General features: G+C 46.8%; 1 protein-coding gene across 3 annotated transcripts in view; it reads left to right on the top strand.

Moving 5' to 3' along the window:
* ZFYVE27 (zinc finger FYVE-type containing 27) overlaps positions 1 to 26,990 on the top strand; it is a 570,694-nt gene that overhangs the window by 26,262 nt on the left and 517,442 nt on the right. For 2 of the 3 annotated variants that reach the window (XM_069611555.1, XM_069611554.1), the window contains exon 1: positions 6,927 to 7,033. The exons of the other annotated variant lie outside the window; for it this stretch is intronic. In XM_069611555.1, the coding sequence (XP_069467656.1) occupies positions 6,975 to 7,033 (59 nt within the window). In that variant the 5' untranslated portion in view covers positions 6,927 to 6,974. Of the gene's footprint in view, positions 1 to 6,926; positions 7,034 to 26,990 lie in introns of those variants that run through there. 3 annotated transcript variants of the gene reach the window in all.

Raw genomic sequence — 26,990 nt, 5'->3', positions numbered from 1 at the left:
CACATGTGCAGGAACCAGGAAGTGCTTGCTTCCAGATTCCTGCTCATGGATGAGTGTATACTTGTGTTATGAGTGAGTGTATGGTGATGGGTGCTCATGTGAATGATAAGAGTGACTGGTGTGTGTGTGTTTGTCTGTGGAGCCGATTTTGGCGATTGGAGGGAGTGTACAACAAAGGCATTTTAGAAATGCCTTTGTTGCACAATCCCCCTACCCACCTGCCAAAATCAGCTCTCCTTCTGAGGTGCTGTGGAGCTCAGGGATGGTATTTCTTTACTGGACATCTAGCATAGGTGTCCAGTACAAAAAGATCCTGCCTGCCTCCTGGTCCCCCCAGTGCCAATTGTAAACCGTTTGGCTTATTAAATTATTCTTTAAAATGCACCATTTTAACCCATTATTTTAAAACTAATTCCTGGGGAGTAAACCCCCCACGCCCCCCTTGATTGGTTTGGGCTCCATCGCCGAGCTCGGTCGCTATGGCAAATCTGGGGGAAATATTTATGCCCCTCCACTTAAAAAAATTCACCAGCCGCCACTGGCCATAGGACTGTGCTGAGAAATGGATGGGGGAGCACAGGGACTGTGGTGAGAGCAGGATGGGCAGGAGCCATGGGATAGTGGTGGGAGCAGAGCAGTGATAACCCATTGTCTGTGGTGGGGAAGAGTCCAGGTACTGGGTAAGAGTGGGATGAAGGAGCCCAGAGACTGATGGGAGTAGGTGGGGGGAGCCCAGGGACTATACTGGGATTATGGTTCAGATGACAGCACGTGAACGTTCATAGCCAGTGGCATTTTTGGGGGTGGGGAGGGCCTGCCCATATTTTTCACTGGGGGGATCAGTCCTAAAAAGTTTGAAGACCACTGCTCTAAACCCACAGCACCATACCTCCAGACAGACTTGCTCTCTATCCACACGCATAACCTCATTCTTCCCTTCTGACGCACATGCAACCAACCTTCCCTCTAGGTTCACATGCCCCACCATTCCATTCACACCTAGAAGCTCCCATAGCTCCCTCCAGATCTACATGCCCCAACCTTCCAATTACACCTAGAAGCCCCACCCTTCCCTCCAGACCAATGCTAAGGTGCTCCAGCCCTATCTTCATAGCCACACCCAGATGCTTCACCTCTAGCTCCAGACACACACCCGGATTACCCCATCCCTTCCTCGACACCCACATGCTCCCACCCCTCCCGTAGACCAACATCCTTCCCTCCAGACATACATACCCCGTCCCTCCATTCACACCCAGATGCCCTCATCCTTCCCACCAGAGTGCTCCAGCCCTCACTCAGATCCACATGCTCCATCAGTCCCTAACATCTCCCCATTATATGCCCTGTCCCTCCATTCCAGATACACAATGCCCCCCTCGCATCTGGACCCCACCAAGATGCCCCATCCCTCGCTCCAGACCCATACCATGATGCCCCCTCCAACTGATCTAGACCCCAAGAGGTCTCATCCCTCCAGCCCCATACTATGAGGCCTCCCTCCACAAAACCAGATGCCCCACTAAGATGGCACCATCCCTTCAATCCAGACCTGCACCAAGATGCCCCCATCCCAGACCTCAAGATTCCTTACTCCCTCCATTAGAGACCCCACTGAGATGCCTCTCCCTCCATTGCAGATACCAAGATGCTCCATCTCTCCCTCTAGACCAGGGGTATTCAAACTGTGGGCAGGGGCGGCTCATTCATAATGAACGAGGGGGCGTCGACCCAGTGGTCCCCTCACCCATTATGGTGGGGCCAGCCCGGTGAAACACTGACCGCTCCCTCTGCTGCTTTTTCCAGCTGGGGGGAGCGCACTTGGGCTGGCTGAACTGTCAAAGGGAAACACGGTTTCCATTTGACAGTCCAGTTCCCCAGCCATACATAGCTCATTGAAAATGCTGGCTGGGGAACTGCATGTCTGTATGTGCGAGGGGGAGCTCCTGCACCCGCTCGCACAGACAGAGCAGGCTGCAGTGGGGCGTTTCAACACCCACGCGCAGGTAGCGCTTTCTTCAAGATTCCTGTTCATAATGCAGGAGCTGGAGCGGAACCTTCAGGACGAGGGCAGAAGGTAAGTTTACATTCATTTATTTTTTATTTAAATATCTGTATGGATGCATGTATGCTTGTGTTACAAGTGAGTGTATCGTGATGGGTGCTCGTGGGAATGATAAAGAGTGCTTGCTGTGTGAATGTGTGTTGGTCCGTTGAGCTGATTTTGGCGAGTGGGGGGAGGGTAGTACAACAAAAAAAATTTACAAATGCCTTTGTTGCACAATCCCCCTACCCACCTGCCAAAATCAGCTCTTCTTCTGAGGCGCTGTGGAGCCCAGGGGACTGCGATGGTATGCCTTTACTCGACATCTATAATAGATGTCGAGTAAAAAATACCATGCCTGCTCCCTGGGCCTCCCAGCGCCAGCTGCAAACTAATTGGCTTTTTACTAAAAAAAATGTAAAGTATCATCTAAAATGTAACATTTGAACCACTATTTTTCAAAATCTCCCAGGGGGAAAACCCCTTTCCGAAACCGCCCTCGATTGGTCTGCTCGGTATATCTGGGGGAAATATGTATGACCCTCCACTTAAAAAAAATTATGACCAGCTGCCACTGGACCTGGGACTGTGCTGGGGGAACCCAGGGACGGTGGTGGGAGCGAGGGAAGCCATGGGATAGTGGTGGGAGCAGGGTAGGGCGGGGAGAGCCCAGAACCTGTGGTGGGGAAAAACCACAGACTGGGTAGGAGTGGGATGAGGGAGCCCAGATACTGATGGGAGCCCAGGGACTATATTGGGAGTAGGGTGCAGTGACAGCACACAATAGTTCATAGCCATTTGGACTTACTGTCCATTTTGCTCAGGGGAGAGGGGCCGGGCCAAAAAAGTTTTAAGACCACTGTTCTAGACCCATAACATGATGTCCCCATCCCTCGAGACCCACACCAATGTGACAATCCCTCCATTCAGACACCAAGATGCCTCACCATTACAGATATCCTCAAGATGATACCTCCCTCCCTCCAATCCAGACACCACCAAGATGCCCCATACCTCTTCTAGACCACCCATACCACAATTCCCCATACATCCCTGCCCTCCACTCATCCATTCTTCCCCCAGACCTACAGTGCGACCCATGCCTCTCGCCAGACCCAAACCAATATGCCCCCATGCCTCCCTCCAGACCCACACCAATGTGCCCCATCCCTCCCCCAGACCCACACCAAATGTGCCCCATCCATCCGCCAGACACAGAACAATGTGCTCCCATCAAACTCACACCAATGTATCCCCATCCTCTCCCTCCAGACTCACACCAGGATGCCCCATACCACCCTCCAGATGCACAGATGTCCCCATCCCACCCCAAAATGCCCCATCCCACCCGATGAGCCATGGCACCCTCCAGACCAACAGATGCTCCATACCTGTTCAAGGCCGACACCAATGTGACCCCACCCATCCAATGCAGACCCCACCAAGATGCCCCCATCACACACCTTCAGACCCACACCAATGTGTCCCCATCCCTCCCTCCTGACCCACACCAATGTGCTCCCACCCCTTCCTCCCTCCACACACCAATGTGTCCCCATCCCTCCCTCCACACACCAATGTGTCCCCATCCCTCCCTCCAGACTCACACCAATGTGCCCCTATCCAATGATTCAGACCCACACCAATGTGCCCCTGTTCAACCATTCAGACCCCAAGATGCCCCGTCCTTCCCTCTAGACCAGGGGTGCACAACTGATTTTGACAGAGGGCCGAAAGTACCTTACATGAGGGCTATAGTGGGTCGAAAAGTAAAAGTGGGCGGGGCGGTAGGCGGGACATGTCAGGAGGCTTTTTCAACCCCCAATTTGTATTAAACACATGGAAAAAGATGTTTTTGAGGGGTAACGATTTTTATTGCATTTCAAACTTACATTTTGTACTACACATTTTCCATTGCTATCATTTATTTCGATTTAGTTATTGTATATCGTCTGTTTAATTAAATTATATATATTTTATTGACCCTTGATTGGACATTCCGTTATTTTGGACTGCTATAGTTTGCTGTTTGGGTTACCCAAGAGGAGTATGGCCTTCGTTGAGTCAGGTTTCCTCAAAAAAGCAAAGGATGTACATCTCCTAACTGTGCCTGTTTTAGCTTTATTATCGAGTTCACTCTTGGAGTGCAACACTATGCCCCATGGCTCCCATCCCCAACCAAACACTATGCCCCATGGTCCCCTCACCCCCAACCAAACACTATGCCCCATGGCTCCCATCCCCAACCAAACACTATGCCCCATGGCCCCCTCACTCCCAACCAAACACTATGCCCCATGGCTCCCACCCACCAAGCAAACACTATGCCCCCTGTCCCTCACCCACCAAGCAAACACTATGCCCCCTGTCCCTCACCCACCAAGCAAACACTATGCCCCCTGTCCCTCACCCACCAAGCAAACACTATGCCCCCTGTCCCTCACCCCCCAACCAAACACTATGCCCCCTATCCCTCAACCAAACACTATGCCCCATGGCCCCCTCACCCAAACCAAACACTATGCCCCATGGCCCCCTCACCCCCAACCAAACACTATACCCCAAACACACTCTCAAGCATGCACCCATACAGACCCGAACCCCCGCCCCCAACGCAGCACACACATTCTCAAGCATGAACCCATACAGACCCGAACCCCCCGCCCCCAACGCAGCACACACATTCTCAAGCATGCACCCATACAGACCCGAACCCCCCACCCCCCAACTCAGCACACACACATGCACCCTTACAGACCCAAACCCCCACCCCCCCAACTCAGCACACACACATGCACCCATACAGACCCGAACCCCCCACCCCCCAACTCAGCACACACACATGCACCCATACAGACCCGAACCCCCACCCCCCAACTCAGCACACACACATGCACCCATACAGACCCAAACCCCCACCCCCCAACTCAGCACACACACATGCACCCATACAGACCCGAACCCCCACCCCCCAACTCAGCACACACACATGCACCCTTACAGACCCGAACCCCCCACCCCCCAACTCAGCACACACACATGCACCCTTACAGACCCGAACCCCCACCCCCCAACTCAGCGCACACACACATGCACCCATACAGACCCGAACCCCCCACCCCCCAACTCAGCACACACACATGCACCCATACAGACCGGAACCCCCACCCCCCAAATCAGCACACACACAGACCCGAACCCCCCAACCCCAACTCAGCACACACACAAACATGCACCCATACAGACCCGAACCCCCACCCCCCCAACTCAGCACACAAAAAACATTCAAATCAAAACATTCATACACATCCGACACCCACCCCCACATCTCAACATACACATAAAATGCATTCAAATTCCAACATTCATACACATCCGACACCCGCCCACCCCCGCATCTCAACACACACACAAAATACATTCAAATTCCAACATTCATACACATCCGACACCCACCCCGCATCTCAACACACACACAAAATACATTCAAATCAAAACATTCATGCACATCCGACACCCCCCCACCCCCGCATCTCAACACACACAAAATACATTCAAATCAAAACATTCATACACATCCGACACCCCCCCACCCCCGCATCTCAACATACACACAAAATACATTCAAATCAAAACATTCATACACATCCGACACCCCCCCACCCCCGCATCTCAACATACACATAAAATGCATTCAAATCCCAACATTCATACACATCCGACACCCATCCCCGCATCTCAACACACACACAAAATACATTCAAATTCCAACATTCATACACATCCGACACCCCCCCATACCCCCATCGCAACATACACACACAAACATAAAGTGAAACAGACCCGACACACAAACGCAAACAGACCACTTACCGGAGACGTGCTGGAAGGCAGGCAGGTAAGCGGCAGGTAAGCAGGAACGCTGGAATCGTACTACGGCTGGCATGGTCCAAGGCTGAAATGCCTTCCGGCATCAAGCCTTATGGACCACGCCAGCCGTAGTGCTGGCCCTCCATTGGGTCAGCACACACACACTACGTGGCTCGTAGGAGCAACGTGGTGCATGTGTGCTGAGCCAATGACGGCCAGTGTTTTGTCCGGCCCGGAAGACAACAAAGACTTTCCTAATGGAGGGCGGCCGCGGGAAAGTCTTTGTGCCTCGCGGGCCAGACAAAAGAGCATGGCGGGCCGCAACTGGCCCGCAAGTTGTGCACCCATGCTCTAGACCAATACCATAATGCCCCATCCTCCCTCCACATAGCAAGATGCCCCGTCCCCCTTGTAGACCCACCAAGAAGCCCATGTGCCTCCCCTGAATCACACGCAGATAGCCCTAGCCGAACCCTTGTAAAACCACCCATCCCAAACACACTCTCATCAAACATTAAATTCCCCTATTGGGCCCCTTTGATCAGTTAAACACCACCATCGACTGTCCCTTTTGTTAGCCATCTATACCTTGTTGAAAAATGAACATGATTTTTGGTAAATGTAATTTTTCGCTCCCCGTATCAATCTTATGTCTTGCAGGAACTTTCCCAGTAACCCGAAGAAAATGCCAATTGTAATCATAACCACCCAATAGCACAGATTCCTACTGCCCTTGCATCCAGATCTTCCCAGTTCCCGCTCACAAAAATCACGAGGGACAAGACGAAGTCGAACACTCCATCATGTGTCTTCCAGAAACTATCCCGGTATGCCGAAGAAAATGTCCACGTTAATCAGAGCCACTGCCAACAAAGCTGATTCCGGACAGTTGCAGTAATAGCTAGTAGGCGGTGTTAGCTTAGCCGAAGTCTTCCTGCTTCCCGCAGTCCCGCTAGAGAACATTACAAGGATGACGTGACACGCTACGTGAAAGGTAGGGAACGTGCCTAAAGTCACGTGAAGTAGAGTAGGCGGGGCGTTGTTATGGTCCCTTTCTCGGATGGGAACTAGACAGTACCCTTTATCAAACGCTCCTTGTCAGTTTCCAGACAGCATCAGGTGAGTGCCTGCGATCCAGCTCTTGCAGTGAATTTTTAAATGCATTTTTTTTAGCATCCATTAGCTTAGATGGTTCTCACCCCTTATATTGCTAAGAGGAGCCCTTTTGCAACCTCTGGAAATGCACGATGAATTGAGAGGCTGCAGTTGAAGCTGTAATTCGTTCTATAGTACTTATCACATGTTGAAATTAAAAATTGTAAAGACACGTTCCTTTCTAAACATCTGGTTTAGAAAGTCTGTTGTTGGTATCGTGGTCACAGTAGCTGCTCCGAAACTCATTTACGGTACAGTACAGCCTCTGGAATGCCCGCAGAGGCAGTGACTGATGTGCAGCTACTGCACAGAGCGTGCTCTGGTGTAAGTGACATATTATATATATACCTGCGCTGTCTAATGATTGCAGGCGTGTACTTTCTCCATTTCCAGTACCTACTCTAAAAGTAATTAATCCCCAGGGCAAATGGCTGCAGATCTGGTACTATCTCTGGCTCTAATGACCCATCTGTGGATAATAACTGCAGGCGTAGTGTCTGTTCTAGGTCCAATGTCTGCAGACACAGAAACAACACCCCAATGAATATAAGCAGACACTACCTTCTCTAGCGCTAATGGTAAAGGCCCATCACATCCTCTGGATGGAGCGAATGACTGCAGACACAATACCTGCTCTGGAGCTAATGACTTACGATACAGTATGTACCTGCTCATCAGCTACATCTGACAATACTGGCCCTGGGGCAAATAATGATAGACACAGTACCAGATCTGGGCTACTCAGTGCTGGTCATTGGGCCGGCTCTCGGCGGATCCGAGATCCGGCACCAGATGTGTAGCCGAATCTTTCACCCGTTGACAAAACAGGAAGTGACATCACAAAGCATTGTACACTACGAAAAATATTGTTACGATATCACTATAATGTGATGTACATTTCATGCAAGAATGGATCGCCATATGTAGCGTTAAGATCAGTGTGTATAGGCCCATATTATCAAATTACTGTGAAAGCAAGCAGACGTCCATGACCAAATAATAATGATGTATTATTATATAGCACTTAAGCTTAAGCGCTTTATTTAGAAAAAATATACACCCAATATCATCCAACCTGTGACGGTACTCCTTTATCAACCTCAGAAGGATGAGTTGAGGCGTTTAAGAACAGACTAAATCAGTGACTCACCCCCTGATGTGTCCCTGAAATAAACCTTTAATGAGTCTAGCAATTATTGTATAGAATTCCAGAAAGACACATTATTTGGTTTCCTATTCTTTCTTATTAAGTTTCAGCGCTGAAAGTGTTAGACTTGTGGCACTCCTGTTCTTTTTTTTTTTTAAAGGGCCTGAACATGAAAGCCAGCCACTCCAGGAGCTTGCATTACAAAAAAGGAAAATAAAACTAGGGAGACCAAAGATGTCGCCAGGGAGACCTCAGAGGTCGCAGTTGCGACCTCTGGCGACCCCCAAATGACGTCCCTGCGCGTTCCATGTTGGGCTTGCTGAACTTCGACCCTGTCGTTTGATCCTTATAGCTTAAGCAAAAATTGATCCAGTCTTCTTCCTTGACATCACAACCCTGGGTTGCTGTTCTCTGGTCACCCCATTGTTTCATTCATGCTTTACTCTCCAACCTCCAGACGACCTCTTCCATGCTTACTTCATCTTCTTCTTTTACCTTTTGTCAACCACAGTGGTACCAGTGTGGACGCCGTTCTTCTCCCCCTCAGCATGCGAAAGGGCGAGATTTGGGTGACACCATTTGGGGTTCACCTGTGGGCTGCTAAGGTCTCGGTTTTCAGGGGATCCATTCCTGATGCCTTTGCTAACTGGTTTGCCCCATTGATAAACATCTTGGCCCTCTCAACCAGTCCATTCGCCTGGGGGTGGTAAACCGCGGGCTTCTTTGCCTTATGTTGTGTCTCTGCATAAATGACTATATCTCTCGTGAGACTAGTTGAACTCCATTGTCGGTGATCGTGTCTTTTTGGGCGACCTTCTCTCTGAAAGATGGATGTGAGAACTTCTATAAATGTTGCAGTAGTGATATTGGGGACAAATTCCGCCTTTACCCATTTTGACAAATAGTCTACCATTACTATTCCAGACCAATGCTCGGGAGCCATTGCTTCTAATGGACCGATGAAATCCAATCCTACTTTGTGCCAGACTGCTTCGGGGATCTCTGAGGGAATTCTGGGGGCCTGCCTGGTCTTCAAGGGTTTATCGCTGTGTTTTGTCTGGTATCTCTGGTTGGATGGTCGCGGTTGTATTTTCCCCCGGCTAGGTTGATGGTCTCCTGTATTGTCTATTTTTGCTCTTGGATAGTTGGTGATGTTGTCACAAAGTGTTTGTGTAGGGGTGATGGAATTTTTGCAGAAAGAGGGTTTTGTTTATCTCCGATGATTTTGAAGAGTTCTTTCTGCGGATTGTTTGCCGATTCTATTCTTGTGGCGTAGAAGATTTTTTTTTTGTTGCTTTGAGGACTGTTGCTTTGTATAAGTTTGAGTCTTTGCTATTTTATTGGGTCTTGTCTGGTGTATTGTTCTTGCCATTTTGTTTCCATTTTGTGGTTGTTTTTGGGATTTGTTTTCCAGTTGTTCTGTAAACCATTTTTCTGCCAGTTTGTTTGGTATTGCTTTGCATGTTTTAGCTGGTGCTAATTGGTCAAGGGACGGTTGCGTCTAGAACGTTTGTTAGGGCCTCTAGGTCCAAGTTCTTCCACTTTATATTCTTGCTTGTGTGAAACATTTCCTTCCCGGCTGGTAGGCAGGTTTGGGGTGTGATCTTTAATGGTACCAAGTAGTAGTCACTCCACACCATTGATGTAGGTGGCGCGGAAGCACATAGTCCTTCCCTGTAGAAAATTGCATCCAGGGTGTGTCCAGCTTCGTGGGTGGATCCATTTACTATTTGCTTTAACTGCAAGGTTTCCAGTAGTGCACAGAGTGAGGTTGCTGTGTACTCGTTTTCTTTTTCAAACCATATGTTGACATCTCTCAATATGACCAGGTTGTCGTGGTGGGTTGATAGCATGGCAGCCTCATCCGTTAGTTTTGTTGCAAAGTTGGAGTTGTAAGAAGGTGGTCTGTAGATCAGGATGCTATAGATCAGGATGAATACTATGTTGGATTGGTCGTTGAGTTCTATCTTGATGAGGAGGGATTCATAGTCTTCCGCATTGGTTGTGATGATTCAAGATGCTCAGACGTGTCCTTTGTGTATAATTGCGATTCTGCCTCCTCTTCGGTTTTCTCTGTTGGAGTGTATTAATTTGTAATTGTCGGGTATTGCCTTGTTCGCGATGGCTTTATAGTTGTCTGATAGCCAGGTTTCTGTAAGGAAGAGTACGGCTGTGCCTCCTTCATTCAGGAGGTCATGCATTTCTGTTGAGTGTATTGCCATGGATCTAACGTTGAGGAGGCTGCAGTGTTGTTTGCTTGATTTCGCTTTTCGAGTTGTTGTTAGTATTATTTGTTCTGACCGGTGTGTTGTTTGTTGGGTTTCCGTTCCAGGTGGGTTTTCCCCAGTTGAGTCTGTTATTGATCATTGATATTTTATTTGTACCATGCTCGTACACAAGTGTTTCAGAACATGAAGAGGCAAGGGAGGGGAACAAGAGAAGAACAAAACAGCAATCTTTCTAGGCCCACTGACATTGAGAATGCGCAAGTGCATGGGAAAGGGGAAAGTGCATGGTGGGAGGGATAGGCAGAAAGTGCTTAGCAAAAGGAATACAAATAAATAAAACATAAATAAATAATAAAAACAACAAACAGTGATAGTGCAGCCAGCAAGTGCTAGGTTTAAGGCAACAGACTGGGTGTGTCTGTTGGGTGGGGTGGTTCTTTGTTGGTCAGTCTCTTTGTCGAGTATACCAATCAGGTTTATGGCGGGGTAGGTTGGTTCTGGTTTGTCCCGGGTGGTAAATAGGGTAGTTCCAGTCTTGGTAGTGTAGGGGGTGTCGTTTGTGATGGATTGCAACTTGTCCCTTGTTCTGGTTGGGGTATTGTCCATGGTGGAGACTGGGTTAGGATGGTTTATTAGTTGTCATGTTCCGTTTGGTGTCCTGGTTGGGTCTGTATTTGTGACGCTTGTTGGTTGTCGGTTCATTGTTGCTGTGCCGTTTTTATTTACCACGTTGTCGTATGTGGACAGGTAGCAAGCAATGTAGTCTGTCTTTGATTTGTTATTTGTATGTCTCCTTGGGCCATTTGTGATGTTTTCTGAGGGTGTGGGATCATGCTGGCCGGTGCCTTCCGGAGTAGTTTGTGTTTTCTTATTATTTCTGTTGTATGTTGTGGCTTCTTTGTCTTTCTTGTGATGAGGCATGATGTGTGGGTTGTGTTCCCTAGAGTGGGCATCCTCTTTCGATTAGTGTTTTTCCTGGTCTTTCGGGTTTAATCTTTGCTGTTTGTGGTTTGTTGTTGCTTGTATTTGGCAGGTTGTGGGTAGTTGAGACCTCTGTTGATGGGACTTTGTGGCTCCGTTTGTTTATTACTTCTTTCTTTTTTGGATCCTATGTGTTTGTTTTATTTTTTTAATCCTGGAGGTCCTTTTAGTTATGGTTGTTGATTGTTGAATTGATTGTTGGATTATGCACAAAGCAAACATGAATAATGTGAATGAATATATGTGAATACTGGCATATATCGGTGCCGTCAGCATGGAATTGTATTGATTGTGAGGGTGCTGGGTTCCTGCTTTTGACTCAGGTAGCAAACGATTCTCACCCAGGGGGTGCATGCTTTGTTTAGGCCTCTGGCTTCTACTTTGGCCCAACATAGTCTCAAGCTTTACCCTTGCCACATTGGGGATTGTGAGGGTGCTGGGGTGCCTGCTTTTGACAGGGATGGCAAAGGATTCTCACCCTGGGGATGCATGCTATGTTGAGGCCTCTGGCATCCGCTTTGGTCCAATATAGTTTCAAGCTTTACCCCTTGCCACATTGGGGCTCATTCAGCACAAATGCAACTAAGCAAAAGCGGAATGACAATCTGTATAAGTCTGCATATCATCCTACCAATTCTGATGTTCTCAAGTAATCAGTAAGTCATCCCCAAATCATCAAGAACAAACATGCAATCTCTTGAAGTGGTCAGCAACTCATCCTAAAAGCATCCGGAACAAAGAGTTTTCTAAAATAGGGATGATGGCATATTCAATAAGTCATCCTAAGGTCATCCCCAAATCATCACCCACCATTCTTGATACATTTGCTGATGACTTGAACAGCGTGATGACGTCTGATGATGTGGGAATGACTTCTAGTGTAGTTCGATGATCATCAGATGACTCCAGAATGGTGTATAAAGTCATCCTTTTAGACTAGAGATTATATATACACAGTTTATTGTGCATGGCTCTATGTTCCTGGATAGTGAGGACATGTCTGGCAGATGCAAAGTGATCCTTACTGTTGCAACAAAAACTCATATTTTATTTATAAACTGAAACAAAATAAAGTAATCTTAATATACATATTTGACAGGAAAATGGGAACAGTTTTGATCAGTATACCACATTTGTGATGGGCTAAACAATCTATACGTTTTTGACAAACAACTCTCTGAATATTCTAAAAAGAAGAATGCCTCATATGATGCTCAGTTTAAACAGCTTGCAGTGGAAGTTTGTTATTAGTGCTGACTCGGTAGATGTGTGCCTTTCATCTCTTATCTGCTTGGGTTTGAATGTTCTCTATATGTTTATCTTTGGCTTCTTTCCATCTCCACAGCACAAACCAGACTTAACACAAACAAGCCATTAGGTCCTGTTTTTAGTTTGGGCTATTAGGGTGTGCTTATGCCACCTATAAGCTGAAACGATTGCCTTAAAGTACAACTAGGGAGAAATGGCATATGAGGAGGGATACAATGCTCATATGTGTTTTTGGGGTATTTGCCCGCCCCTTTACTCACCACGGCCATGCTAATCCCAATGGGTGTTCTTACTATGTTCCTGCTCCTCCCCGTCAAAACCACCTCTTTGTGGGACTCTTTGAGCTCGCTTTAATTAAGCCTTGCCATCAAACATTGCATTCAAAGTGTCTGCCAGTGTTTTTCAAAGCAGTTTTCTGAGAGTTAATTACTTAATTGGGGCTGTAAAACCGACTACTGGTGTAATAAAAATGTCTTAACTTTGTCTGCCTTCAGCCACTCAATTAATAAGCACTATGCGTGTCCTTCACTGAAGTCCGGTTAAAAACAAGCATTGACAAAGCTAACAGATTTGGCTTGTGTGTATTAGGCATTGGCTTGACACTGCTATTAGATACCCAGACTCACACCGTGCTGCAGCTGATACCATCAATGGCCTGCTAATACCACTACGGAAGGGCCTGTCAAGTGCCTTTCCCGTTTCTACACAAAAGCCCAAACTGTTGGCATTGTCAGTGCTTGTTTCTGTATGTAGGTGAACGGTTCAACATGGCTGTTTCAGTAGGTGGATGAATGGACTAATATGGATCAATGGAATCATGGATAAGTGGTTGATATGTTTGGATGGGTGCGTGTGTGAATTTCATTAGATGAGTGGCTGAGTAGGAGTCAATGGAAGGATGGATGAATATGGTTGGATGCCTTGATGACTATGGTTGGGTGGGTGTACAAATGCATGGATGAGTGGGAAAGTGTGGATGAATCGCTTGAGTGATGTAAGGGTGAATGGATGTGAGCAGGCCTCCAGATAAGGTTTGTACCAGGCCTTTTTACGCATTTAAATCTTGTAAATACGAAAGCTTTGTTATTTTCATGTGTACGTTTACACACAAGTTTAGAGCAGAGGGCAGTGCAAAGGTCAGGTTACTTGACAGAAACCAGAACACATCTTTTGGTTTTTATCTACATGGATGTAATTGCAAGCCATGGAGAAAAGCCTCTGAAACAGAATTTATTTATCTGAAGCCTTTCAAAAAAAGAAACTGTATACTGTGATAAAAGGAATGGTTTCTTTCCATTCTGCTTCTTCTGTGTTGTGTGTAGATGCTCACCGAGTACTGTGCATATTTATTTTCCTAGCACTTTAGGATTGTATAATTAATAAGTTGGAAAACTAATTTGCAATTGAGAATTAATCTTTTGTAACAAATTATGTTTTTTTTTTTCCAATGAAAGCAAATCAGTATTGCACAATTGTATTTTTCAGAGTTCCTGTGCTGTGTGCATAATCATGCATAGGCATGATTGTGCAGAGGCAGATCATTTTTACACTTATGATTTAATTTACACTCTAATTATAAAAACTGTTTGTAAAATGATAAGTATGCACAGTCTAGTTTACATCCATTCAACCTTGCAGTCAATGGGGTACATTACTATGGATGGTCAATGGCAGCAGAGTCTTTGCTCAAGGGTGAGTGATTGTCATTACACCAAACACAGATGTTATAGCCTCTCAAATCTTCAAGACTATACTTGCCTCTCTAGGAAGTGCAAGCGCTGTACAAAAACAACCTATTTAATTTTACATTTGTAATTGAAATAGAAACTCAGCAAAACCTGTCCCTGTGATAATCAGGATAGGTATTTAACTTTATGTAGCGGTTCATACATCCAACATCTAGGCACTGTTTTTTACTTTTTATTTTGAATTTATGAAGCGCACAACGGCTTGAGGCATTGTGGCGCTGTTACGGAGGATTCACTTGGATACAGAATTTACATAAGCACACAAAGTGCGATAGAGACATTTACAGAATTCATTGCAGAGTTACAGTAGGTATGTTCGATGGTTACAGGGGAACGCCCTCAAGCACAATCTAGTTAAAGATCTTTGTTTTCAAGGCTCTTCTGAACACGGTGAAAGAGGTTTCCTTTCTGAGAGTGAGTGCCAGTGCATTCCAGTTTTTTGGTGCCAACACCGAGAAACTGGCCCCTCCAGCTTTGGCTCTTTTAAAACCCGGGACTGTAAGCTGGTGTGAGTATTGCGCCCATGTAGGTGTCATGATGCCTACCCCCGGGGACCCAGACCAAGTCCAGCAACCCCGGAAGCAGGCATCAAATTACCCCAAGCAAGCCCAACAACCCCTGCTAGGGGCTATTTGGGTGCAGTCCTGGCGCCTACAGCGCCAGGCTCATATGGAGAGTCAGTCCTGGCGACATAGGCGCCAGGCCCATAGATCAAAACTTACCTGATGCAGACCATGCTGCAAACTTACCTGATGCAGACCATGCTGCAAGAGCTCCAAGCCGAAGGAGGCTTGGAAGGGATTATTTTACCTAGGGACTATTTTTTACTCGGGTGGGGCTGGGGAGGAATACTTACCTGGGACTACTTTGGAGGCTATTTAAACCACGCCCGAAGAGCAGCACACGCTTCGCGTTATTCTGCATCCAGCAGCGTAACGCTCACCGTGCCTGCAAGTCTGCATCCAGTCTTCTGCCACGCCCGCCTCGAGTTTGGAGCTCCTAGAAAAAGGTGAGAAAGAAGGAGAAAAGGTTAGAACAAGAGCAATGGCTTTGATCCTTACCTGAATTCCCGATCCATCGCGCCTTCGAGCTGGAAGAAAGAGGTTATTTTATGCGCGTCGCCTCGCGTGCTGCAGCGCCGCGCTCAACTCACCGGCCTTCGCAGCACCTTCACATTTCACCGCATCCTCCTGCATGTTACCGCCGCACTCCAGCACCTAAGGAGAAGACAAGAACAGCAAGGTGAGCCAAGGGAATACACAGAGGAATACCCCCCACAAACTTACCTGATTTTACCACCGGGGGTACTATTCTTCTTCACAGGTCGGCGCAGCTTCCACTGCATCCTAGCCGAACCCCGCCCCTAAGGGGAAAAAAAAGGACAGCAATGTGAAACAAGGGACTAACAAGAGGAACCCTCCTCACCACAAAAGACTTACCTGATTTTACCGCTGGAGGCAATATTCCCCGAGACTTCATACTTTCTCTCAGCGCCTGAATAAGGGAGAAAGCAACAGGTTACATATGGACATTATTTTATCGAACTGCGTTGGATAATACAAATCCTTACCAGAACATTACCGGTTGCCACGAGGAACTCTTCAGTAGGGTCAAGCTGCAACCTGCAAGGAATCGGACAAGAGTGAAAGTCAGGCATTTGAACTCTTACGAACTACATACTTACGGCGTCTTGCCGGGAATATCGGAGTCAATATTGTCCTGGAACTCACCAATTCCTTCGAGCCAGTGAAGCAACTGGTTATCTACGCGCCCCTGCGCTCAATGCAGGATGGAGAGCACATCTTTTCAAATCATCAGGTGAGACTGTAAGAGGGAACATCCAAGGTGATCAGAGGGGAGAACAGCGGGGTGGGGGGATTTACGCTCAACTCCATGGGTGGTTAATTCCCTTTCTCCACTTGCAGAAGACTATTCCTACGGGCCAAGCAAACGAAGCTAGGAGGGCCAGTCCAGTCCGTCATCTCGGCCCTACGCATCACATTGGTGGAGACCGCAGCAGTCCAGTCCAGATCGACGCCTCTGTGGGAGCCAGGTGAGCGTAACAGAACGCGAAGCCTACCCACAAATTCCCACCCAGGCGTTATGGATACCTCAGAGACTGACCAATTGGCCCAATTACTAGGGGAACTGAGGGCTGAAGTGCATTCCGCCCGTCAAGAAACCAATGCTCTTAGGAGAGAACTGATTTTGTCAAAGGAGCGAACTGATGATCTTGCTAGGCAACTATTGCAAAGCCAGGCTGGACAAGCACCACTACCTGGTTCCGGGGGAAATCCAGCTCCTGTGTTATGGAGTAACCCTGTGCAAATAAACCTACCAGGACATATTCCATTAGCCCCACCCGAACGCTTTGCCGGAGATCCCAAAAGGTTTGCCGTGTTTATGAACCAATGCCGCTTGCACTTTTTATGCAGACCTGGAGCCTTCCCAAACGATCAAGCCAAGGTAGCCTTTGTATTGTCATATCTCAGCGGCAGTGCAGCTGATTGGTCAATTCCACTAGTTACTCAGGATGACCCAATTCTTCGGGATTTTCAGGGCTTTCAAACAAGCATGGAAAGACTATTTGCCCGGCACTCCCAGGGACAGGCCCTGGATAACGAACTTTTGTCCCTACGACAGGGTAACCAGGACCTTCTATCCTACATCGCAACCTTTAATAGGTTAATAGTGGAAACTGGATGGCCTGAGGTAAAACGAATCACGTTATTTCATCGAGGGCTTCGAGGAGAACTCAAGGATGTCTTGGCTCAAGTCGTGAACCCACCTCAAGACTGCGCTGAATATATAGACTTAGTGGTCCAGTTAGATAACAGACTTCAGAACAGAAAGGCTGATCGAGCCAAGTTTGAGAATCGGGTGTTGGTCAAAACCCCAAAGGAGCAGATGCTTCAGAACCCATGTAAATCGGAGGGGTTAAAGGACCCTTATCCCAGAAGGAAAAAGAAAGGAGACGGCAAATGCAATTGTGTCTATTTTGTGGAACTTCTGGACATTTTCTACGGGATTGCTCTGTAAAACCACCCAAGAAGGTGGTAGGAGCTGCTGATAAAAGCCATATGGAGTCAGACTCGGGAAACGACCACGCCCGACAAGCGTAGAGGTCTGCTTGCCGAGCTTGAAGAAGGATACTCGGACCTCACATTTCATCATACCAATGGTCCTTGTAGATCCAGGGCAGCCATCGCGTATGCACGCAGTAAGGGCATACATTGATAGCGGGGCCATAGGAAACTATGTGGACTATGAATTGGCTTCCAGGATGAATCTACCTCTCTGCCGAAAAACCACCTCAGATGTCATCACCACAGTCGATGGAACTGAAATTGCCTCTGGGCCTGTAACTCATTCCACCGCAGAGATGACACTATTGGGTCAGGATGGGCATCGAGAGACTATTGTGTTTGATCTAATCAAAGCCCCACAGTTCCAAATAGTACTGGGGATACCTAGGTTGGAAACACATAATCCTTGTATTGATTGGCGAGAGAAGAGAATAACCTTCCCGGATTGTGCACAAACCTGTTACCCAAAGAAAAATCAGAACGCAGGCCTGGCCACAATAACCACAGCAGTCATGCAACTACCTCCAGAATACCTAGAATTCCAGGATGTCTTCCAAAAGGAACAGGAAAACACCTTACCTCCTCACAGATCGTACGATTGTCAAATCGATCTCATACCCGGTGCACAACCCCCTTGTAGCAGGATCTATGCCCTTACGGAACCTGAGAACCTTCACCTACGACAATACTTAGACCAGTACCTTGTCAATGGCTTTATTCGCCCATCCAAGTCCCCTGCATCTTCAGCTTTGTTCTGCGTACCCAAAAAGGAAGGTGACCTCAGAACGTGCATAGACTACCGCGCATTGAACCAGCTAACTGTTAAGAACCGATACCCGTTGCCTCTGATCCCTGAACTACTAGACCAAGTGAAGGATGCTTGTATATACACTAAATTAGATCTCCGGGGGGCATACCATTTGGTATGTGTAAAAGAGGGCGACGAATGGAAGACTGCTTTCCGCACTAAGTATGGGTTATTCGAATACCAGGTGATGCCTTTCGGGTTGTGCAATGCACCAGCAGCCTTCCAATACTTCATGAACAATGTCCTTCGTGAACTCATTGACGTTTGTGTTGTCGTGTATATCGATGATATTCTAGTATACTCCTCTTCAGTATCTGACCATGTGAAGCACGTCCGAGCAGTCCTTGAGAAATTGCGCCAGCACAAACTATATGCAAAACTATAAAAATGCATTTTTCATGCCACAGAAGTTGAATTCCTTGGGTTTATCCTGACCCCAAAGGGAGTCCGAATGGACTCACGGAAGGTGGACACAATCCTTAAGTGGCCATCACCAAGTTCAGTTAAAGGAGTACAAAGCATGCTCGGCTTTGCCAATTTCTACCGCAGATTGATCCCAGATTTTTCACATGTCGTACATCCAATCACAGCACTCTTGCGAAAAAATAAACGCTTTATGTGGACTGAAGAAGCTGAAAATGCCTTCCAAGAGCTGAAAGCGAAATTCACGTCTGCACCTGTGTTAAAGCACCCGCGCCCTGAACTTCCATACATAGTGGAAACTGAGGCATCCAGTCTAGCCATGGGAGCTGTCCTGTCTCAAAAGGACCCTGAAACTGGCCAGCTTCACCCAGTAGCATTTTGGTCCACAAAGTTCTCGGCACCCGAGTTAAACTATGCGGTTACCGACGGCACTATCTTCTCGGTGCCAGGCATACCATTACTGTGATCACCGATCACCAGAACTTACAGTATTTAAAAACAGCCAAGGCCCAATCGTCACGCCAACTCCGATGGGCATTGTTCTTTGCCGAGTTCGATTTCGTGGTAACCTATCGACCAGGTTGTAAGAATGGTAAAGCAGACGCCTTATCCCGAATAGGGATGGTCGAGGCAGAAGTGAACCCAGAACCAATACCTATAATTTCCGAGCAAAGGATTCTTGGCATGACTACTCTACAGACACTAGAGGACATTCAGGTAAAGATCCAGCAACTCTTTGAACCTACAGCCTTGCAGGACTGGGTAAAGAAAGGCCCGTATTACTCTGTCACCAATGATCTGCCTTATTACCAAGGGCGGTTATTTCTGCCACACAAGGAACTACAAGAGTTAGTCATTTCCCGTTATCATGATACCCTAATGGAGGGGCACCCAGGTATTGCAAAAACTGAAGCTAAAATTAAAAGACAATTCTGGTGGCCCACCTGGCGAAAGGATATTAAATCATTTGTGATGTCTTGTGGCATTTGCGCCCAAAACAAAAGTCAAAAGAAAAAACCGCTGGACTCTTACAACCTTTAGACATTCCGCCTACACCATGGCACACCTTATCGTTAGACTTTATTACCGATCTACCTCCTTGTAATGGGTTTAACACCATTCTAGCTATTGTGGATCTTTTTTCCAAGATGGCCCACTTTATTCCTTTAAAAGGACTACCTTCAGCCTCAATCCTGGCCAAAGAATTCCTCGAAAACATTGTTCGCATACATGGATTTCCGTCCGTGTTGGTCTCTGACCGGGGCAGTCAATTCATTTCACATTTTTGGAAAAAATGCTGTCAATTGGCGCAAATCGATGTAAGGTTATCGACCAGTCACCACCCCCAGACCGATGGTCAAACGGAGAGGACCAACCAGACTCTCGAACAATACCTGCGTTGTATGTTACATCAGACGGAGAGTAATTGGAAAGACATTCTTTGGATTGTCGAAAATGCATACAATAATTCAGTACACTCTGGAACTGGACAAAGCCCCTTTTATACCTTATATGGGCACCATCCTCGAACCTCAGACCTTGACTCACCCCAAGACTTAGAAATGCCTGCAGTGGACCATCTGCACGCTACGATTACACAAGCCTTTAAGGAAGCAACTACACATTTAAAACAGGCGAAAGAAAAATACAAGAAAGATGCTGATCGGCATAGAAGTGATTCTCCACAATACCAAATAGGGGACCAAGTATGGTTAGCCACAAAACATATACCTCTAAAGGGAACACGGACCTTTAACCCCAGATATTTGGGACCTTACTCTATTAAGGCCATTATCAACCCGGTGGCTGTCAAGTTGGGCTAATATGCAAATTCATCCCGTCTTTCATGTGTCACTTTTGAAGCCAGTACAACCAGGGACAAGATTAACCAAGCCACCAGGCCCCACCCTTGTAGACGGAGAACCCGAATTTGAAGTTAAGAACATCCTGGACTCCAAGCTGATTAAGTCAAAACTTTTTTATTTAATCGACTGGAATGGTTACGGACCACAGGAAAGGTAATGGGAACCTAGTGACCATGTTCATGCACCCCGATTGGTGAAAACATTCCACCAAAAGTTCTCAGACAAACCGAAACCACAGGGAAGAATGACTTTGGGAGGGGCCTTGGGGGGGGGGGGGGGAGTGCTGTCATGATGCCTACCCCCGGGGACCCAGACCAAGTCCAGCAACCCCGGAAGCAGGCATAAAGTTACCCCAAGCAAGCCCAACAACCCCCGCTAGAGGCTATTTGGGTGCAGTCCTGACACCTATGGCGCCAGGCTCATATGGAGAGTCAGTCCTGGCGCCTAATTAAAACATTAAATGAAATATGTGTTCTATGTGCACAGTAAGAGATTAGTAGATTCAAATTTACCTGATGCAGACCATGCTGCAAACTTACCTGATGCAGACCATGCTGCAAGAGCTCCAAGCCAAACGAGGCTTGGAAGGGACTATTTTACCTAGGGACTATTTTTTACTCGGGTCGGGCTGGGGAGGAATACTTACCTGGGACTACTTTGGAGGCTATTTAAACCACGCCCGAAGAGCAGCACACGCTTTGCGTTATTCTGCATCCAGCAGCGTAACGCACACCGTGCCTGCAAGTCTGCATCCAGTCTTCTGCCACGCCCGCCTCGAGTTTGGAGCTCCTAGAAAAAGGGAGAAATAAGGAGAAAAGGTTAGAACAAGAGCAATACCTTTGATCCTTACCTGAATTCCCGATCCATCGCGCCTTCGAGCTGGAAGAAAGAGGTTATTTTATGCGCGTCGCCTCTCCTGCTACAGTGCCGCGCTGAACTCACCGGCCTTCGCAGCACCTTCACATTTCACCGCATCCTCCTGTATGTGACCGCCGCACTCCGGCACCTAAGGAGAAGACAAGAACAGCAAGGTGAGCCAAGGGAATACACAGAGGAATACCCCCCATAGACTTACCTGATTTTACCACCGGGGTACTATTCTTCTTCACGGGTTGGTGCAGCTTCCACTGCATCCTAGCCGAACCCCGCCCCTAAGGGGAAACAAAAGGACAGCAATGTGAAACAAGGGACTAACAAGAGGAACCCTCCTCACCACAAAAGACTTACCTGATTTTACCGCCGGAGGCATTATTCCCTGAGACTTCATACTTTCTCTCAGCGCCTGAATAAGGGAGAAAGCAACAGGTTACATATGGACATTATTTTATCGAACTGTGTTGGATAATACAAATCCTTACCAGAACATTACCGGTTGCCACGAGGAACTCTTCAGTAGGGTCAAGCTGCAACCTGCAAGGAATCGGACAAGAGTGAAAGTCAGGCATTTGAACTCTTACGAACTACATACTTACGGCGTCTTGCCGGGAATATCGGAGTCAATATTGTCCTGGAACTCACCAATTCCTTCGAGCCAGTGAAGCAACTGGTTATCTACGCGCCCCTGCGCTCAATGCAGGATGGAGAGCTCATCTTTTCAAATCATCAGGTGAGACTATAAGAGGGAACATCCAAGGTGATCAGTGGGGAGAACAGCGGGGTGGGGTGATTTACGCTCAACTCCACGGGTGGTTAATTCCCTTTCTCCACTTGCAGAAGACTATTCCTATGGGCCAAGCAAACAAAGCTAGGAGGGCCATTCCAGTCCGTCATCTCGGCCCTACGCGTCACATTGGTGGAGACCGCAGCAGTCCAGTCCAGATCGACGCCAGTCCAGATCGACGCCTCTGTGGGAGCCAGGTGAGCGTAACAGTAGGTCTGTTAGCATTTGCGTGGTGAAATCTTTCTGCCAGGTACGGGGGAGCCGAGTGAGAGAGGCATTTGTGGGTGATGGGGAGGTTCTTGAAAATTATCTGCTCTTTGATAAGTAGCCAGTCGGCGCCTCATCTGGCCTGAGAGATATGTTCCCTCCTAGCAATGCTTAGAGCTGCTCTAAGGGCGTTGTTTTGTATGATGTAATCCACTGTGATTATTATACCTCAGTCGATACTCAGTTTACCGACCTCTGAAGGATGTTAGCCAATCAGATAGCTCAGCCAGTTGAGCACTCGTTAATGCAATCTGTGTGTGATCTGTAGATTGCAGGTTAGAATCCTGGCAAGGCCAAGTCAGCCTTTCATTCTTTCGAGGTTGATCAAGGAGTACCGACTTCAGTTTTGTGATAATTGTGATAAATATGTTCTGTGTACAGCGCTTTGCCAAAAGTGCTACATAAATAACCATTTGACCATGAGATTAGGTATAGAATTTAGCATGGAGTCCTTGCCTCTGCACTATTGTTTTATAACATTGGCATACCATTAGGTAGTAATAACTCCAGGAAATGAGGACTTTTATTAAAATTAAAAGTCAATTGTGCTATTGAACCTCAAAACACACCATACAATTCATGTTTGCTTTACTATGTAATTGGCTAGGTTTTTGTGTTTTCAACATTTAAATATATACAGGAGAGATCAAATGGTCAGACCTTGGAGAAAAATGCAAGGTGTATTCTGTCACAATGCAGAAAGCTGTCGCATGGTAATGATTTCCATACAGTTTTTGCACACGTCGGCTGGATGCCACATACATTTTACTCTATTGCAAAGAGAAAAGTCATTTTTACTCTCTTGAAATCACATTTTCTCTCAAACTTAAAAAATAGGGAGTAAAATACTACCTCCTCAAAATCTTATCTGGAGCCCTGGATGCGAGTGAGTTGATATGATTGGATGGCTGGATGACTAAGTAAGTGAATATGCTTTTGTGGGTGGATAGACGAGTGGGTTAATATGGTTGGATTAGTGGTTGAATATGTCAGTATGGATGAATGAATGAGTGGTTCTATTTGGCTGGGTGGATGGATGGCTAAATGAGTGGGTGAATAAGAATGAATAGGTGGATGAATATGGTTTGGTGGATAAAATAGAGTGGATGGATGTATTGGTGAATGCAGTTGGGTGGCTGTGTAAATGAATATGATTGGATTAGTGACTGTCTGTATGGAATAGTGGGTGTCTCCATGGGGTGAGGGATGAGTGGGTAAATATGGTTTTATGAGTGGATAAACATGGTTTTATTTGTGGGCATATGGGTGGATGAGTGAGTGAATACCCGTCTTACCCAGTTCCAAATTAGGGCTAAGTGGGAAAGTCTGCCACCAGCATGTATCTTGCAGTTGGAGATAGGACCACACATCATTATTCCTACAGACGGAACTTTGATCATGCTGCAGACACTACCCAGGAAGAATTCCAGCGGAGCAATATGTAGCAGCCTGGTAACACCGCCAAGGGACCACAGAGAAACTATAGCAAAGGCAGAAATCTAGAGGGTTTGAAAATACTCAGACTTGAGCAATTCTGTATCCTAACTCCTGCTTGGTAAAAAGCAGTTGTGCTGTGCAGTAGTTGACTTTAGCTCCCACTCCTTTTCACCATAATACACTGCTCACGTCTCTCTTATTTAATTCTGGTTCGTGCCTCAACTAAGTAAGATGTTGAGGTTAACCGAGCATCTTAAGAGTGCAGTATTGTACTGGAATGGTTTTGTTGAATAATCATTGAAAGGCCATTTCTCAACGGCCTACGTGGCATAGTGTGCCATTCATTTAGGGACTTCATTTTTAGCATGACCTATGTAGACCTGAATTACGAAGGCGCAGGTGACCTTTTGGCTTGGATCCCACACTGCATATCTTCTGAAGGATTGTGAGTTTGATGGTCTTTCTGGTATTATTAGTTGTATGTGGGACCTACATAGTCTTGAGCCATTGAAGTGGTGGTTGATCGGGTACCTATTTCATAGGCCGGTATAATCGGCCTCAACAGGATTTACATAGCCCTACGTTCTTGGCTACCTATCCGGGAAAGTATCAAATTCAAAACTCTGTCCCTGGTCCACCGTTGTCTCTCCAACACTGCCCCGACTTACCTGTCACGGTGCGTAGAGAAATATGCCCGGTCCATTCTCTGAGATCATCAAACTCTCACCTCTTGAAGACCCCCAATTTCAACCGCCTCTCAATTGGGGGCAAGAGCTTCCCGGTCATGGCAGCCAAACTTTGGAACAATCCGCCATTAGATCTCAGGAAAGAACAGGCCAACTGCACCTTCCGCAGAAATTTAAAGACCTGGCTGTCAACTGACTGTACCCCTCCTAAGTATATTGCATCCCCTCACTGCACTGCCCCCCCTGTTCTTGTGCTCTCATGTCCTATGTAACCTTGCTCCATTGTACCTTCTTATAAATGTAACAAGTAACTGAGTACTCTAATGTAACTACCGCTGAGATACCTTTAGGGTTTTGTGCGCTGTAATAAATGAATAAATTAAATAAGGGCCTATTACATCAGCTTGCCCCGGTTTCATTCAAAGAATGCCAAGTCCACTGTATTCATACTTATGTTTTTGTTGATCTTCTTTTGCTTTTGAAATATTTTTTGTTTCAATAATTTAGGGTATTTCACAGTATTGTATTGGTGATACTGATGTTTTAGTAGTTAGCAGATGTTCTTATTGTGTTTATTTTTTCTAACTAATTGGCCAAATGTAAAGCAAATTCACAACTTTCTCCAACCCAAATTATAAAGAGTTATTTACGTAGCAGTTTTATCCTCAATCCTTTACATGGAACATTTTTATTTACAATTATTTATTGTGATGTAGTTCGTCAACTGAACTTTTCACAAAAGCAACAATTTACGATCAACGAGTCATCTAGATCAGTTAATGCAAAATAGCTAAATAAAATCACATTATTAAAAGAAAAATGAAAACAGAGAAAAAAAATTGTAAAACGTCTGCAACAATACAAAAACCGCCATGGAAGCCCGTCTAAAAGATTACAAGGGAGATGGGTATCTTATTAAGTTAATTTGCTCACTGCTCTTAGAGAGACACAGATTCACCTCACTGATGATGCCCAACTAAGCTGAAACACGTGTATGGGGTTGCTGTGGTACTCTTGTTCAGAGGAGAATTGCCTAGCATTTCGGTGCTGGACTGCCCCTGGGCAGGACAAAGACTGATATGTGGGGATATTTCTTCTCTGTGAAAAGAACGGTGAGCTAAAGACTTGGTTGAGACTCTCCCAGGGGCCATCCACCCAAGAACAAGTCAATGGGCTGTGTTCGTGCTGGTAGAGAGTTTCCCAGACCCCCCCCACCCCCCCGTTTTGTAATTTTATATGAAGTTTGCAGTCCTTCCAACATTGTCTAACATAAAACCACAATTTCTTAGAGCCTCACATGCCATTGCTAGACCCTTTGCATCATCCACAAGGCTGTCTGGGGCCTGGGACCTCTTTACATCCAGTTTTCCCTCCCCATATACCTCCCTGACAGAGTTCTTTGGTCCTCTGGCTCCAACTCTCTGCAGGTCACATATTTCTCCAAGCAGAGAGTGGGAGGTAGATCGCTTTCGTCGGCTGGCTCCTCCCTCTGGAACAGCCTCCCTCCCCCTCTCAGACTTTAGCCAGATCTTCCTAAGTTCCAGAAACTTCTCAAAACTTTCCTTTTCTCCGCTTCCTTCCCTCTCCCCTCCCATGCTAAACTCTCACTTTGCTGTTGCGACTGGGGCGTGGTCCCTTCAGAGCCATACATGGGCTAGACCACCGTCCCTACCAGTCCCCCACATCCCTTTCCAGCACTTGCCCTCAGGCTCCCCGGCATCCCTTGCCAGCACTTGCCCTCGGGCTCCCTTTCCTGGACCAGCCCGAACTGGCCCTCCATGTCCACTGCACTCATCCTCCCTTCCCCCTTTTTCCCCCTGGCACTTGCCTCCTTGGCCTGCCCTGCACTTGCCTGCCCCTCCCTTTGGGGCCCCCAACGCCTCCCTTCCCTTTTACCCCCTCCCGACAAGCACTTACCACCTTGTTCTTGCACTTGCACAGCAGAATTGTCTCATGGCCAATATAACCATTTTTGTTTCTCTCCTTTTTTCCACTTTGTGATTCATATGTCCCTCCCCCTACCCCCTTCTTGTCTTGTTGCCCCTGGAAACACCTGTGTATAGGCGCCATGCAAATGTCCAATAAATGCATAAATACATAAGTGTTACCACCACCGAGGGCCTACAAAAGTGACAATGTCTTTCAGCTCGAAGGACTCGATTTCTACCGGCCAAAATTTAATTAGTGGGCAATACATTAAATCTATTTTTTTTAAATGTGTAGCCTCCATCGTGAATCGGGAAATGTTGTAAAGTAATGCAGGGTTTGACATAACGGGTTCCTCTCTAAAGTAATGTAGTGCTGGTGCGATGACTG

Source organism: Ambystoma mexicanum, chromosome 8, assembly GCF_040938575.1.
Source record: "Ambystoma mexicanum isolate Mex_15411 chromosome 8, UKY_AmexF1_1, whole genome shotgun sequence".
NCBI classification, from domain to species: Eukaryota; Metazoa; Chordata; class Amphibia; order Caudata; family Ambystomatidae; genus Ambystoma; species Ambystoma mexicanum.
Note: the sequence above shows the minus strand (reverse complement) of the source record. Positions and strands in the feature narration are given on the sequence as shown.